Genomic DNA, 15,207 nt, shown 5'->3' with positions numbered 1-15,207 from the left:
CCAATATATCAAAACACTGTTCAGTCAAAGAAAAAAGTATAATTGGTAAGAAGGATTTGTTTCTATACTACCAAAACAATCAGAAAATCACCATAACAAGCTGCAAAGTTCCTGAAATAGAATGAGAGCACATTTACAATGAAATGTCTCAAAGATTTATATTTTAGATAATACTATTCTCTGTGGAAATTACTTTCATTTTTATATGGTAAGTGCCTATATTCAAATATTAGTATCAATTATGCAGAAAAGAGCTGTTGTCAGCAAAATTTTAAATAAAAAATTTCTCTCTGGTACATTTTTAAGTATTATTGATGGAGCTTGGGAAATCAGAAAGGAAATCTTAAAGGGCTGATAACGCCAAGGTCGTGGGTTCGATCCCCATACGGGCCACCAAATGATGAGAAATAGGAAAGGGGAAACCCCGTTTTAGTTAGCACGAAGATAGTCCCATTATAGTGCAGTGTTTCCTGTAAATGAATTTACAGGCCCGAAAACCTAGATTGATAAAAAGGTTTATTGTAGGGATTTTAGAAATAAAGTTTAGTTAGTAAAGTTGAGGGTAGAGATAGAAGAGCACTGGATTAGGTCTGGTGGACAGAAACCCTTGTCATAAGGATGCCATACTTAGGACTTCTGCAAAAGCATGGCATCTAGTGTTGCCCTTTTATAATGGGGGCTCTTGGTGATATTGAAGGTGGGTGGAATCCCAGGCTCCTGGCGGGATTTCAGTTAGCTCAGATCTGGTGGAAGTTGGGAAAACCCAAGCCAGCTCAGATCCCATGGGGGCTGGGCCCAGATATCATTGAAATTCAAAAGGGTGAAACAAATGTTGAGAGTATAAAATATTTGGGAATCCATCTACAAAAGAATAGTCAGGAATTATATGAGAAAAATTACAAAACACTTGCCACAAAAATAAAGTCAGATTTAAATAATTGGAAAGACATTCAGTGCTCTTGGATAGGCCGAGCAAATATAATAAAGATGACAATACTCCCCAAACTAATCTATTTATTTAGTGCTATACCAATCAGACTCCCAAGAAACTATTTCAATGACCTAGAAAAAATAACAACAAAATTCATATGGAAGAATAAAAGGTCGAGAATTGCAAGGGAACTAATGAAAAAAAAGTCAGAGGAAGGTGGTCTAAGTGTACCTGATCTAAAGCTATATTATATAGCAGCAGTCACCAAAACCATTTGGTACTGGCTAAGAAATAGAATGGTAGATCAGTGGAACAGATTAGATACAAAGGACAAAAAAGGGTACATCTATAGCAATCTAATCTTTGACAAACCCAAAGATACCAACATTAGGGGAAAAAATTCATTATTTGGAAAAAACTGTTGGGAAAACTGGAAATTAGTATGGCAGAAATTAGATATGGATCCACACTTAACACCATATACCAAGATAAGATCAAAATGGGTCCATGATTTAGGCATAAAAAATGAGATAATAAATAGATTAGAGGAACAGAGGATAGTCTACCTCTCAGAACTGTGGAGGAGGAAGGAATTTATGACCAGAGGAGAACTAGAGATCATTACTGATCACAAAATAGAAGATTTTGATTACATCAAACTAAAAAGTTTCTGTACAAACAATACTAATGCAAAAAAGATTAGAAGGGAAGTAACAAATTGGGAAAATATTTTTAAAGTTAAAGGTTCTGACAAAGGTCTCATTTCCAAAATATATAGAGAACTGACCCTAATTTATAAGAAATCAAACCATTCTCCAATTGATAAATGGTCCAAGGATATGAACAGACAATTCTCAGATGATGAAATTGAAACTATATCCACTCATATGAAAGAGTATTCCAAATCACTACTGATCAAAGAAATACAAATTAAGACAACTCTGAGATACCACTATACACCTGTCAGATTGGCTAAGATGACAGGAACGAATAATGATGAATGTTGGAGGGGATGTGGGAAAACTGGGACACTGATACATTGTTGGTGGAATTGTGAAAGAATCCAGCCATTCTGGAGAGCAATTTGGAACTATGCCCAAAAAGTTATCAAACTGTGCATACCCTTTGACCCATCATTGCTGCTATTAGGCTTATATCCCAAAGAAATACTAAAGAGCAGAAAGGGACCTATATGTGCCAAAATGTTTGTGGCAGCTCTTTTTGTTGTAGCTAGAAACTGGAAGTTGAATGGATGCCCATCAATTGGAGAATGGTTGGGTAAATTATGGTATATGAAGGTTATGGAATATTATTGCTCTGTAAGAAATGACCAGCAGGAGGAATACAGAGAGGCTTGGAGAGACTTACATCAACTGATGCTGAGTGAAATAAATAGAACCAGAAGATCGCTATACACTTCAGTGCTGTATGAAGATATATTCTGATGGAGGTGGATGTCTTCAACATAAAGAAGATCCAACTCACTTCCAGTTGATCAATGATGGACAGAGATAACTACACCCAGAGCAGGAACACTGGGAAGTGAATGTAAATTATTAGCACTACTGTCTATCTACCCAGGTTACTTATACCTTTGGAATCTAATACTTAATATGCAACAAGAAAATGGTATTTACACACATATATTGTATCTAGGTTTTATTGTAACACATGTAAAATATATGGGATTTCCTGTCATCGGGGGGAGGGAATGGAGGGAGGCGGGGGATAATTTGGAAAAATCAATACAAGGGATAATATTATTCAAAAAATTACTCATGCATATATACTGTGAAAAAAAAATTCTAAATAAAATTTAAAAAAAAAAAAAAAGAAAGAAATTCAAAAGGGTCCTTTATGACCAGGATTTGTGAACCAAAGGTCAGCCATGGGGATTGGGGAATCAGAAAGGAAATCTTAAAGGGACCTCAACCCCCATCATTATGATTCCAAATTGGTCACTTGCACTTAAAAAAAGAATATATTCTTTTGCTAAAAGGAATCCTTTACAAGCAATTCCTATAGTAACTATAGTAGTAATGTAGGATTATCCTTAACTGAAGAATTATACATATATGTATATATATATATATATATATATATATATATATATATATATATATATATATATATATATATATATATATATATATATATGAGAGGCAATTGGGATTAAGTGACTTGCCCAGGGTCACATAGCTAGGAAGTGTTACATGTATGAGACCAGATTTGAATTCGGGTTGTCCTGACTATAGGGCTGGTGCTCTACTGTGCCACCAAACTGTCAGGAAGAGAAATTAAAAAAAAAAAAAAAAAAAGGTTTCAAAATTATTATGAAACATACTCTGTTTTAATTTTTAAGGTGAAAGACAAGATCTTTTATTCCTATTGACAAAGAATTTCATGCTTTTCATAAATGCAAAAAAAAACTCTAAAAATTTCTTCACAAAATACTGTAACATGCAATGATCTTTTTACAATCTTTTGTACTTTAAAGAAATGTTCATTTCCATAAGAATAATAGTTACATTCACAATTTAGACTAAAATAAAAGGTACTGACAATTTTTAAAATGCAAGCATATTCCAGAATCTCTCTGCTCTATTAGAAAAGACTGCATTGGGTTTTTTGTGTTTTTTTGTCTTTTTTCCCAGAAAATTCAAAAAATCAAACTCCAGTTTGAATAAAACTCCAAATAATGTTAGCTACAGTTCCAAGAGATTTTCTCTCAAATAGTAAGTCTCATTAATCAAAACTTCAGGTGAATTTAGCTCTCAAGGATCACATATCCTCAATAAGTATTACATTGATAATAGTAAGAGATTCATAGTAGAAAGTTCATAGCTTATTTTCATACTTAACTATATGGGTTTTAAATTCAACATTACACAAATCATTTTACTTTAAGATGCTCAATAACCAATTTATATCAAAACATTAGCCATGTTCAAAGGAACAAAGAACTTTGAAGATTCTTAATGGTCATTAATGGAGTGAATGAACCCCAGCAAAATAAAATCCAGTATCTGAATGGGCCCCAGTACAGCTGATCTTGTACAACTATCTGACATTACCATATATAGACAGAATTAGCTTACAATGACATCCACTGTTGTCTACGGTCATACCATCCTGAACGCGCCCGATCTAGTCTGATCTTGGCCGATCTCATCTGATCTTGGAAGCTAAGCAGGCTCAGGCCTGGTTAGTACTTGGATGGGAGACACCCACTGTTGCATCCTGGTGATCAATATCACCTTGTACCTCTATAGTGTCACCAAACATTGGCCTGAGTTTTTCTCTGATTCTTGAAATACTTCCTTCTCACAGACCACTGTATTCCATTCCACTTTCTGGAGTACCATCCCGATACTTACTTGTTATTTCTGGATTTGGCCTCTAGACAGTTTTGATATTTGTCCCCTTTTGTTTAGGAATACCCCCCTACCCACTTTCCAAAAGATTTCTTTGACAATTAAAAGAGGAGAGAATGAGGTTGTGCAACCATCATTAGGAATAATTTGAACTAACTCTAACAGAGTCCATCCTATTCACACTGACAACTTTATCATACACAAAGAGCCACCACATTTCTGGGACTGCTATCGAGTAAGCATGATCAAGACTTACCCAACACAAAGGATCCTTCAGATAAAGGATCCTTCTTTTCTCTGAGAAGGCACACTAGAAATATTCTTGCCCTACTATAAATAACCTTTGTGACCAAAGTACTCTCATTATCCTGAATTAATATTGTATTTCCTGGCTTCCCATCATGCACTTGCTGACAACAGACAAAATAAACATGCAGATAGATTTGTCTTACACTAGAACCCTCTTTGACTCCTCCCTAACTTTTTAGATCTCACCCTTACTTCCCCTTTTCCTCTGATTTTTAAATGTCATTCCTTCACTTATAGCCGGCTTCTAGCTTATGTTGATCAGCTCATTTTTGTACTTTTTATGACAATAAAGGGATTCCTTAAAACTACAAGAAGCCTTTGTGAGTTTTTTCACAATGGAACAATTCTCCCAGGCCCTTGTGCTTCATTGGTGTATTTTCTCAACTCAAGTGAGCAAATAAAAACAAAATGCTTCTATCCAGTGATCTGTTTTGAACACCGGACTATTGCCAAAATTAAAAAAAAAAAAAAAAAAAAAAAAAAGTTACTCTAAGAGTGGTTGAAAAAACAATCAGTGTCTGTACATTTTTTATACCTATAGTATGAGATATACATACACACACACACACACACACACACACACACACACACACACACACACACATATATATATATATAAATGTAGTAATACATATAATATGACAAAAATATGGCAACATAATCCTCCCTTAGATTTTTCTTACATTGGAAAGATTAACTACATTTTATCAGCTCTGTTGGTACATTAAGGATCTGCTAGTAGGGTGTCCAAAGAATATGGTATTAAGTTAAAAAGAAAAATATATAATTCATGCAAAATAATACAATTCATTATTACCCTAATATTCCACTGAAATTTCTCACAACTTCTCAATCACTTAAGTTCACTGTGAATAAAATATTTAAACACAGGGATTATACCAATATGTGTATGTGTATAGGGGTGTGTGTGTGTGTGTGTGTGTGTGTGTGTGTGTGTGTGTGTGTGTGTGTGTGTATATATATATATATATTTCTCTTATACAGAAGTATATAACTTACACATAATATAAGTATAACAATTTATTTTTTTCAAATGGGTTTTCAAGAAATAACTTTCTTTTCACATTCCAAAAAATGATATCATTTACTAAACACACATACCCCAACAGTAAATAACTGTAATATACTCTTGGTCTAAGTAATTATTAAGGACAAGGAAAAAAATGGGGGGAGAGTCTATTAGACTCAATAAGACAGAGCAGGGATTCACAACCTTTTTTGGGGTCATAGAACCTTTTGGCAGTTACATGACGCCTTCTCAGAAGTTTTTAAATGAATAAAATAAAATACACAGATCAGAGAGCTTCAAAAATAGGAAAATTTGTATTCATATACAATGTAATAATGAGGTATGAGTCTGACCAACTCACAACCTCTCAGTGCTTTAGGAAACAAAAAAATCTATAAAATAGTTGTAAAGCCTTACCCCAATCTCCCAGTTCCCAGCCCCACCCTAGAATTCCTTGTAACAATGAAAACTCAGATTCTGTTCCCAACCTTATAATGTGCATTGCTAAAGAATGCTAAAATTCTGAATCTGCCATAACTCATTTGCTTTTCTAGGGTTTTCTTGGCTTTGACAATTTTAAGGAGTTTTTCCTCGGAGAACATGTAGAAAATATCTTGTCAGTCCCTCCCACTCCACCCCAGTTAAATAGGACTTGTCAAAAAAAAAAAAAAAAAAAAAATTCATTCAGCTGGAAAAAGAAAATATTAAAGTGACATGTGTGAATAAGATTGGAATTAATAAATTTAAAGTAAAATTATAAAGAGTAAAATGTATACAATAAAATGGAAAACAGCCCTTTTTACTTCATAAAGCACATTAAACATGTTCAAAAGGAATGTAAACAAGTTCAGTTTCATTTTCCAAATTGCTAATTTTTATTTATTTTAAATTAATTAATAATTAATAAAATTATTGCTGACAATTGTACCTTCTGGCAATGTAGAGCTTTTAGTTTTGTTCTTTCAAAATTACATTTTTAACCATGTCAAGCATCTCTTCTTCTCTGTGTTTCTTCAAGTCTCTAGTCTTGTTTTCTTCACTTACTATCTTTCTATATAAGCAAAGGCTGCCAATGAAAACCTTCCCTTAATCTAAATCAGCATAAATTATAGATCCTTTATATATGACATCACTTGTAGTTTTAATAAATAAGCAATGAAATCCCATTACTCACAGAGAAGGATCTTGGACCAGGTCTTTGAGATTTATCCCACTTCGGTCTTCTGCAAGATTTCGAAAGCAACTGTCACTCACTAAAAAGATAAGAAGGGATTGGGGGAAGGAAATTAATAAATTTAAATAAAATTCATCTTGATTAATAATTTGAACACATAAAGAATATATTCAATGATCTTCTTTCATTTTCATATTAGATACTACAATGAAACTTTGCTTCTTACAATTGTTAGACTGACTAAGGAAAATATTGTCAAACCAAGTAATCTGGTTGGATAACAAAGTAAGAATCAGCTCAGCATTTCCTATTCCCAGTGCTTTCTTCTAAATCTCTCCATTGCATGGTATCATCAAATATAGATACACAACTTTTCTAAAAGTAGTATTGTTCCTAAAATAACTTTTGTAATGAACATTCAAAATAAAGAATTAGAAATGCTGACCAATGCTCTAATTTAGATTTCACTTATACTAGAGAGTAGATAATTTAAATGGCAGATACAAATAATTCATAATAAGTAGAATATGATTACAAAATCAGATTCTAATGAACTTAAACTTACAGAATTCTAGCACAAAAACTACTCTTGAGAAGATGTAAATTAGCTTTGAATCAAAAAACCTGATTTTGCTAAAAATGTGGGCATATTATTCATCATGCCTTTTGTTATTCAACAAAGGATAAGAGGAAGAGAATAAGCATTTATTATTATATGTCTACTCTGTGCCAGTCACAGTTCTAAGACTTTTACAATTGTTAACTCATTTAATTCGTACAAGAATACCAAAAGGTAGTTAATATTATCCCCATTTTATAGTTGAGAAAAATAACTTACCCAGAGTGACACAACCCTGTCAAATTTGAATTAAGTTCTTCTTGACATTTGATCCTATAACCTATCCAACTACTTGTGCCACCTAAATAGGCTTTATAGATGTTAATATTTTCTCCACCTCTAGGATATATATTTTTTAATTAAAAAAACAAATTAAAGATTCAAATTTAATTACTTCCAAAGGAACTATTTTATTATTTCTATTTCAAATTATAGACCAATTGAATCAAGGAGATTTAATCTTGATTATTTCCTAAAATAATGTACCATGTACAATTTCTAAAATCCTAACCAAGAGATGTGACAATTGAAAAAGTTAATAAGTTCTAATTTAATTAGCCATTCTTTGAAAACATAATTAAAACAACTAAATTTATAAAGCCTACTGATGTAGCTGAAATAGCACCAAATGATATTATTTAGGTACCAGATGATGGCAGGCATCAAATGTTGGAGTTCAGGCATGTGAAAAATTCAAAATGGCCATTCTTTTTGGCCAAAGATGTTTTTGGTTTTTTTTTAGGAGAACAAATTATAGAAAATGAATAGATATAATAGACATGGGGAATGATAAGTATGAAAGAGTGGGAGTGCACATAGCAAGGAAAGAAGTTATAACAATTAATGACAGAAGACCTGCCAGAGAAAAATAATTCAAATATCAAGGAGCAATAGTCAGGATTACCCAGGATCTGGCAGCTTCTATAATAAAAAATTGAGGGCCTAGAATACTATATTCTAGAAGGCAAAGGACCTAGAGTTCCAACCAAGAATTAATTACCCAGAAAGACTGAACATCAAGGGAGGTGATGAATCTTCAATGAAGTAAGAGATTTTCAATCATTTCTAGTGAGAAAAAAAAAAACCAGAACTAAACAGAAAATTTAATTTACAAACACAGGACTCAAGAGAAACATAGAATGGTAAACAGAGGGGGGGAAATATACATCATTTAAAGAAAAAACTGTTTAAATCCCTAGATGGGAAAATGACATCTGTAACTCTTAAGAATGTATCTGTCACTGGGGCAGACACAGAGGGTTACTTTTATTAGAAAAAGGAAAGAAAAACCAAATCACCAGCACTAAAAATGAAAAGGAAGAACCTACTACCAGTGAAAAAGAAATTAAAGCAATAATTAAGAGTTATTTTGTCCAACTGTAAGGCAGCAAATCTGACAATCTAACCAAAATGGATAAATTTTCAAAAATACATATTGCCCAGATTAAGAAACGAGGAAATAAATTAAATAGCCCCATTTTAGATTTTAAAAATTTTGAACAAGTTATTAATAAACTCCCTAAGAAAAAATCACCAAGGACAGATGGATTCACAAGTAAATTTTACCAAACATTTAAAGAACAATTAATTCCAATACTATGTAAACTATTTGGAAAAAATAGGCAAAGCATGAGTCCTGCCAAATTCCTATTATGACACATATGTGGTTCTGATACCTAAACCAAGAAGACTCAAAACAGAGAAAGCAAATTACAAACCCATCGCCCTAATGAATATTGATGCAAAAATTTAGAATAAAATATTAGCAAAGAAATTATATCAACTTATCATCAGGATAATACACTAAGACCAAGAAAGATTTATACCAGAGATGCAGAACTGATTCAATATCAGGAAGACCATTACCATAATTGACTATATGAATAACAAAATCAACAGAAATCACATGTTAATCTCAACAGATGCAGAAAAAGCTCTTGACAAAATACAGGCTCCATTCCTATTAAAAACACTAGAGAACATAGGGATAAAGGCAGCTTGCCTTAAAATAACAAACAAATCAAAAGCAAGCATTATTTGTAAAAAAGAAAAGTGGACTGCATTCCCAATAAGATTGGGAGTGAAATAAGGCTGCCCATTACCATCACTATTATTCAACATTGTACTAGAAATGTTGGCTTTAGCAATAAGATAAGAAAATGAAATTAAAGGAATCAGGATAGACAAAGAGGATATAAAACTTATCACTTTTTGCAGATGATATGATGCTAGACTTAGAGAATCCTAGAAAATCATCCCCAAACCTACTGGAAACAATTAACAGCTTTAGCAAAGTTGCAAGATATAAAATAACCTCCCACAAATCATCAGCATTTCTATATATTACTGTCAAAGCTCAATTTCAAGAGATAGTAAGAAAAATTTAAAATAACTATAGACAAAATAAAATACTTGGGTGTGTACCTGCCAAAACAAACCCCAAAACTATATGAACACAATTACAAAACACTTCTCACAAAAATAAAGTCATAGCTAATCAATTGTTCATGGTTAGGCCCAGCTAATAAAATAAAATAAAAATGACAATTCTGCCTAAACTGATATACTTGTTCAGTGCCATACTCCTCAAACTGCCAAACATTATTATATAGAACTAGAACAAATAATAAAAAAATTCATTAGGAGGAGGATAGTGGATTAATAATCTCAAACCTAAGAGTATGTTGTAAAGCAGTAGCATTAAAACAATTTGATACTGGCTAAGAAATAGAGTGGTGGATCAGTGAAATAGATTGATACATGATACAATAATTAAGGCCTATATTAATCTAGTATTTGATAAACCTCTAAACTGCTGCTTCTTGAATAAGAACTCACAATTTGACCAAAATTGTGGGGAAAAGCAGAAAATAATTTTTCAGAAACTCAGCAGAGACCTATACCTCACACCCTATTACCAAAGTAAGATCAAATAGGATATACAATTTGAGCATAAAGGATGATACCATAAACAAATTAGGAGAACAAGGGATAATTTACCTACAAGATCTTTGGAAAAGGGAAGAATTTATGACCAAAGAAAAACTAGAAAACATTATGAAAGTCAAAATGAATAATTCTGAGTTAAAACGTTTTTGCACAAAGAAAACCAATAGAAACAAGATTAAAAGGGAAGTAACAAAGCTAGGAAAAAATCTTTAGAGCCAACGTTTCTTATGAAAGTCTCATTTCTAAAATATATAAAGAATTGTGTCATACTGATAAAAATACAAGTCATTAATTGTATTGATAAGTACAATTTATTGTACTGTTAATCTATATGAACAAGACAATTTTCAGATGACAAAATTAAAGCCATCTATAGTCATATGAAAAAATGCTCTAAATCACTATCAATTAGAAAAATGAAAATTAAAATAACTCTGAGGTATCATCTTACATTTTTCAGATTGGTTAATATGACAGGAAAAGATAATGACAAACATTGGAGGGAATGTGGGAAAACTGTGACATTAATGCATTGTTGCCAGACTTGTGAAATGATCCAACCATTCTGGAGAGCAGAACTATGCTCAAAGGTCTATAAAATTGTGTATACCTTTTGACATAGTAGTGCCATTACTGGGTCTATATCCCAAAGAAATCATAAAGAAGGGAAAAGGACCCATACGTGCAAAAATATTTGTAATGGCTCTTTTTGTGGTAATAAAAAATTGGAAAATGAATAGATGCTCATCAATTAGGGAATGGCTAAATAAATTGTGGTATATGAAGATAATCGAATATTTTTTATTAAAACTTTTTATTTTTCAAAAATTATGTATGGAAAATTCTTCAATATTAGATCTTGCAAAACCTTGTGTTCTAATCCTTCCTCTCCCCCACACCCTCTGGTAGATGGCAAGTAGTACAATACATGCTAAACATGGTTGAAATATATGTTAAATCTAATATATGCCTACATATTTATACAATTATTATGCCATACAAGAAAAAAAAAAACAAACAAACAACCAGTTTAAAAAAAAAGAAGCAAAATAAAAATGCAAGCAAAAAAAACAACAATGCTATGGTGTGAACCACACTCAATTCCACAGTCCTCTCTCTGGGTGTAGATGCTCTCTTCATCACTAAATGATTGGAACTGGTTTTTGAGCATAGTTTGAATACTATTTTCTATAAAAAAATGAACATGCTGGTTTTAGAAAGGCTTAGAAAGATTTACATGAACTGATGCTAAGCAAAACAAGCAGAAGCAGAAATAACAGCAAGAAAGTGAGATGATCAATTATGAAAAACTTGGTTCTTCTCATAGTTCAGTGATCCAAAGCAATCCCAATAGACTTTGGACAAAAAATTGCCAATTGCATCCAGAAAAAGAAGTCTGGATATTGAATGTAAATTTACACATTTTATGTTTACTTTTTTCTGGTTTTTTTTCTCCCATGGCTTTTTTTTCCTTTTGTTCTGATTTTTCACTCCCAACATGAATCATAAAGCAATGTATATTAAAAATAAATAAACTTAATATACTTCTATGAAGAAAGATAAATTCATATAAAAATCCAACAAAGAATGATGCAATACATTTGGATGAAGATTAATGGAGGCAGAATCAGAAATAACATAATCATAGCAGTATTCTGACAGACCTCTTAGTATCTTAATCTTGTCAAATGGAAATTTGAAATAAGTGGTTTTTTGTTGTTGTTGTTGTTGTTTTTACCTCTTCTCAGGATTGTTGTAACAATAAAGAAGATCATAGATGTTTATTAAAAAAAAAAAAAAAAAAAAAAAGAGTTAGCTATAAGAAGGAGAAAGATACCATGAGGTGTGGTGGGGTGATGAGAGGAAAGACACCATGAGATATGGAGAAGTGAGGAGAAAAACATGAGGCAGAACGTTGCCAAGGTGGGCTTAACCCCAAAAGGTTCAGCAATGATGGCATGGCCATGGACAAATATATAGGGGAAATTAAACCTCTGGGGTTTGACATAACTTGGATTTCTGGATAGACAAGGCAAGGTGGGGGCTACCTATGACCTTCACAGAGGGTGAGACTATAAGATTGAACTGATCCCGGTTAGTTCCCTTCCCTGCTTGCCTCAGGGAGTAATGTTGTCAGTACTTCAGGTTCTCTCTGCCAATCCCATCTAGTAACCTAGGACTTCATCATAATAACTTTATGAATTATGTTGTATCATTTTTCAGTCATGAACAACTCTTTTCAACCCCATTTGGGGATTTCTTGGCAAAAAAACCCATTACAGTGGTTTGCCAGTTTCTTCTCATTTGGAAGATGAGGAAATGAGAGGCAAACAGTGTTAAATGACTTGTCTGAATCATAACTAGTAATCTGATTTAAACTAAGATGATGACTCTTCCTGATTTGAACCCCAATATTGTATCCACCGCACTACCTAATTGCCCATGAAGTAGGTAGTACAGATATTATTAAACTTATAGAACAAATGAACAAAAATATTTCAGGAGGTTAACTGATTCATGCATAGTAATATAAGTAAAACATATCAAACTGAAACACAGATTCTAACTACAATTCAGTGTTCATTCTACTATACCATATGGTACATAAATTTGTGTTTCACTGAAAGATATTCTTTTCTATACCATATACTTGTTCCAACTTAAATCTCTGTATTTTAGAAGTACATTTATAAATTCCAATTCCAAGTGAAATAATAAAGTTAATGACATTTGTACTTAAGTAATGAACATTTTGTTTGTTTGTTGGATTTATTTTTTAAAATTAGACAAATTTTAGAAGGATAAGAGGCACATTAAGTTTCCTATATTAAACCAAAATCACCATAAGAAATCTATTATTGTTTCTGCTTCATACTGCAGGAATAAAAACCAGCGAAGTTAACTGAATAAGTGTTCTCATTATTTTAACTAGTGAGAATTCAAATATTCTTAAGTGACCATCTTGTTGGACTTGTTCCAAATGTTAATAAATTGTAATGAATCTTCCTCATGCCTCATCTTTTTTTGTTTTAAACATATATGCTTTTTGTGATACTACACTCCTAAAGAGGAAAAGAAGGAGGAAAATAAAATATCCTATGAAAAGGGCATTTTTAACTAAGTAAAATAAAGAAAAATATAGACAATTATAAAATAAAATTTATCTCCCTATGATTTTTTTTTTGCTAAATTTGACAAACATGAGGTTAGTTACGAATTTCAGGAGCTTCTGCTTTTATATTTAAAATCCCTGCAAGAAATCTTTAGAATATCATTGTAAATTCTAATTCTGAGAATAAATTATTAATAAATATCAATAATTAATTGTTGCATTGTAGGAAATGTAATAATTAACCAATAATTCTAATAAAGTATTATACTCAATTACATTTGTACTTATAAACATTTATTATTCGATGGAATTTTTAAAAAGAGATATGTACTAGACCAAAAAAAAAATATATATATATATTAAGTTTCTTATATTAGACTAAACAGTATAATTAGAAATAATTCTTATCAACTGCTCCTACTTAGTGAAAATATAAAAACTAGCAAAGGATATTGGTATTCTTATTCTACCAATGAGCATTCAAATATTCTTAAATAATTATTAAACCAATAATGGATAAATTTTTAAAGTAAGATATGCCTAAAATCTTTTCCTGATAAGTGATGCAGGACAGCTCTTTAGTCATAACCACCTTTTGTAAAAAGCTCTGTGGAAGTTCCTAGGAGGCTAAGATTCTGCTCATTTTCTGTTAAAACACAATGTTAATTGGAAGATAAATATTTATACAAAGATAATCTCGAAAAATTTGTATTTAAATTTAAGATAAAGAGCCAAATATTAATCAGAGGCATTGTGATCGGGGTCTTTGATATAATTCAATTCTACAAACACTTAGTATTTATTATATGTAAGATGTAAAAAAACTTTAAAGGTATGCTTTGTTTTATAGAGCTTCTCTTTACCTGCATTTCATAGATATTATATTTTACAACTGTGTGGAGCAAATCTATTTCAGGTATTTTTCAAATAGCACATGCCCACAATCAATTTTTGCACTACATTTTTGGTTGTGATTTTTGAAATTTTAACATCATTATTATAATTGTTTTGGGATACCACAAACCTCATGTTGCATATCTTCTGACTATGCCAAAAACCTGTCACTTCTAGATCTTTCCACCTCTCCTCTGGCCTCACAATTCCAGGCGACATAATAATATTGAAATGAGACCAATTAACATTTCCTACAATGGCTTCTATGTGTAAAAGGGTGAACCAGTGATGTGGCAAACTTCCTTGTTGTCTCATTTTTTTAAAAAAAGAAATTGCCACAGACACCTTGACCATTAGCCTGATCAGACAGCAGCAATCACCACTGGGAAAGAACTTTCACCAGCAAAAGAATACTACTCATTGAAGATTTGCATAATAGCTAGCATTTTTTAAAACAATATTTTTTAATTGAGGTATGTGCATTTTATTTTTTTCTTCTATTTTTTCATTTTTTGGTTTTTGTTTCACTGATTCTTGAAGTCTCATTGAGTCATTCACTTCCATTTGTTCAATTCTAATTTTTAATGAATTGTTTTCTTCAGTTAGCTTTTTTATCTTCTTTTGCATTGCCCAAATGAACTTTTAAATGGAGTATTTTGTTCATTCCATTTCACAAATTCTGTTTTCCAATGAATTGGTGTCTTTTTCAGATCTATTTTGTAAGGAGTTATAAGCTTTTCCCATTTCATCATATCTAATTTTTAAGGAGATTTCTTCAGATTTCTGTTTTTCCTTTTTTCTTCTAATTCCCTTTT

At 31.8% G+C, this 15,207-nt stretch overlaps 1 protein-coding gene across 13 annotated transcripts in view; it reads right to left on the bottom strand.

The window, feature by feature from the left end:
- The window catches only part of GPHN (gephyrin), a 762,070-nt gene that overhangs the window by 553,658 nt on the left and 193,205 nt on the right, over nt 1-15,207 (bottom strand). For all 13 annotated transcript variants that reach the window (XM_074290409.1, XM_074290412.1, XM_074290421.1 and 10 more), the window contains one exon: nt 6,819-6,897. In XM_074290409.1, the coding sequence (XP_074146510.1) occupies nt 6,819-6,897 (79 nt within the window). The remainder of the gene's footprint in view (nt 1-6,818; nt 6,898-15,207) is intronic.

The sequence above is a fragment of the Sminthopsis crassicaudata genome, chromosome 2, assembly GCF_048593235.1.
Source record: "Sminthopsis crassicaudata isolate SCR6 chromosome 2, ASM4859323v1, whole genome shotgun sequence".
Classification (NCBI taxonomy): domain Eukaryota; kingdom Metazoa; phylum Chordata; class Mammalia; order Dasyuromorphia; family Dasyuridae; genus Sminthopsis; species Sminthopsis crassicaudata.
This window is presented reverse-complemented; position numbering and strand designations above follow the sequence as displayed.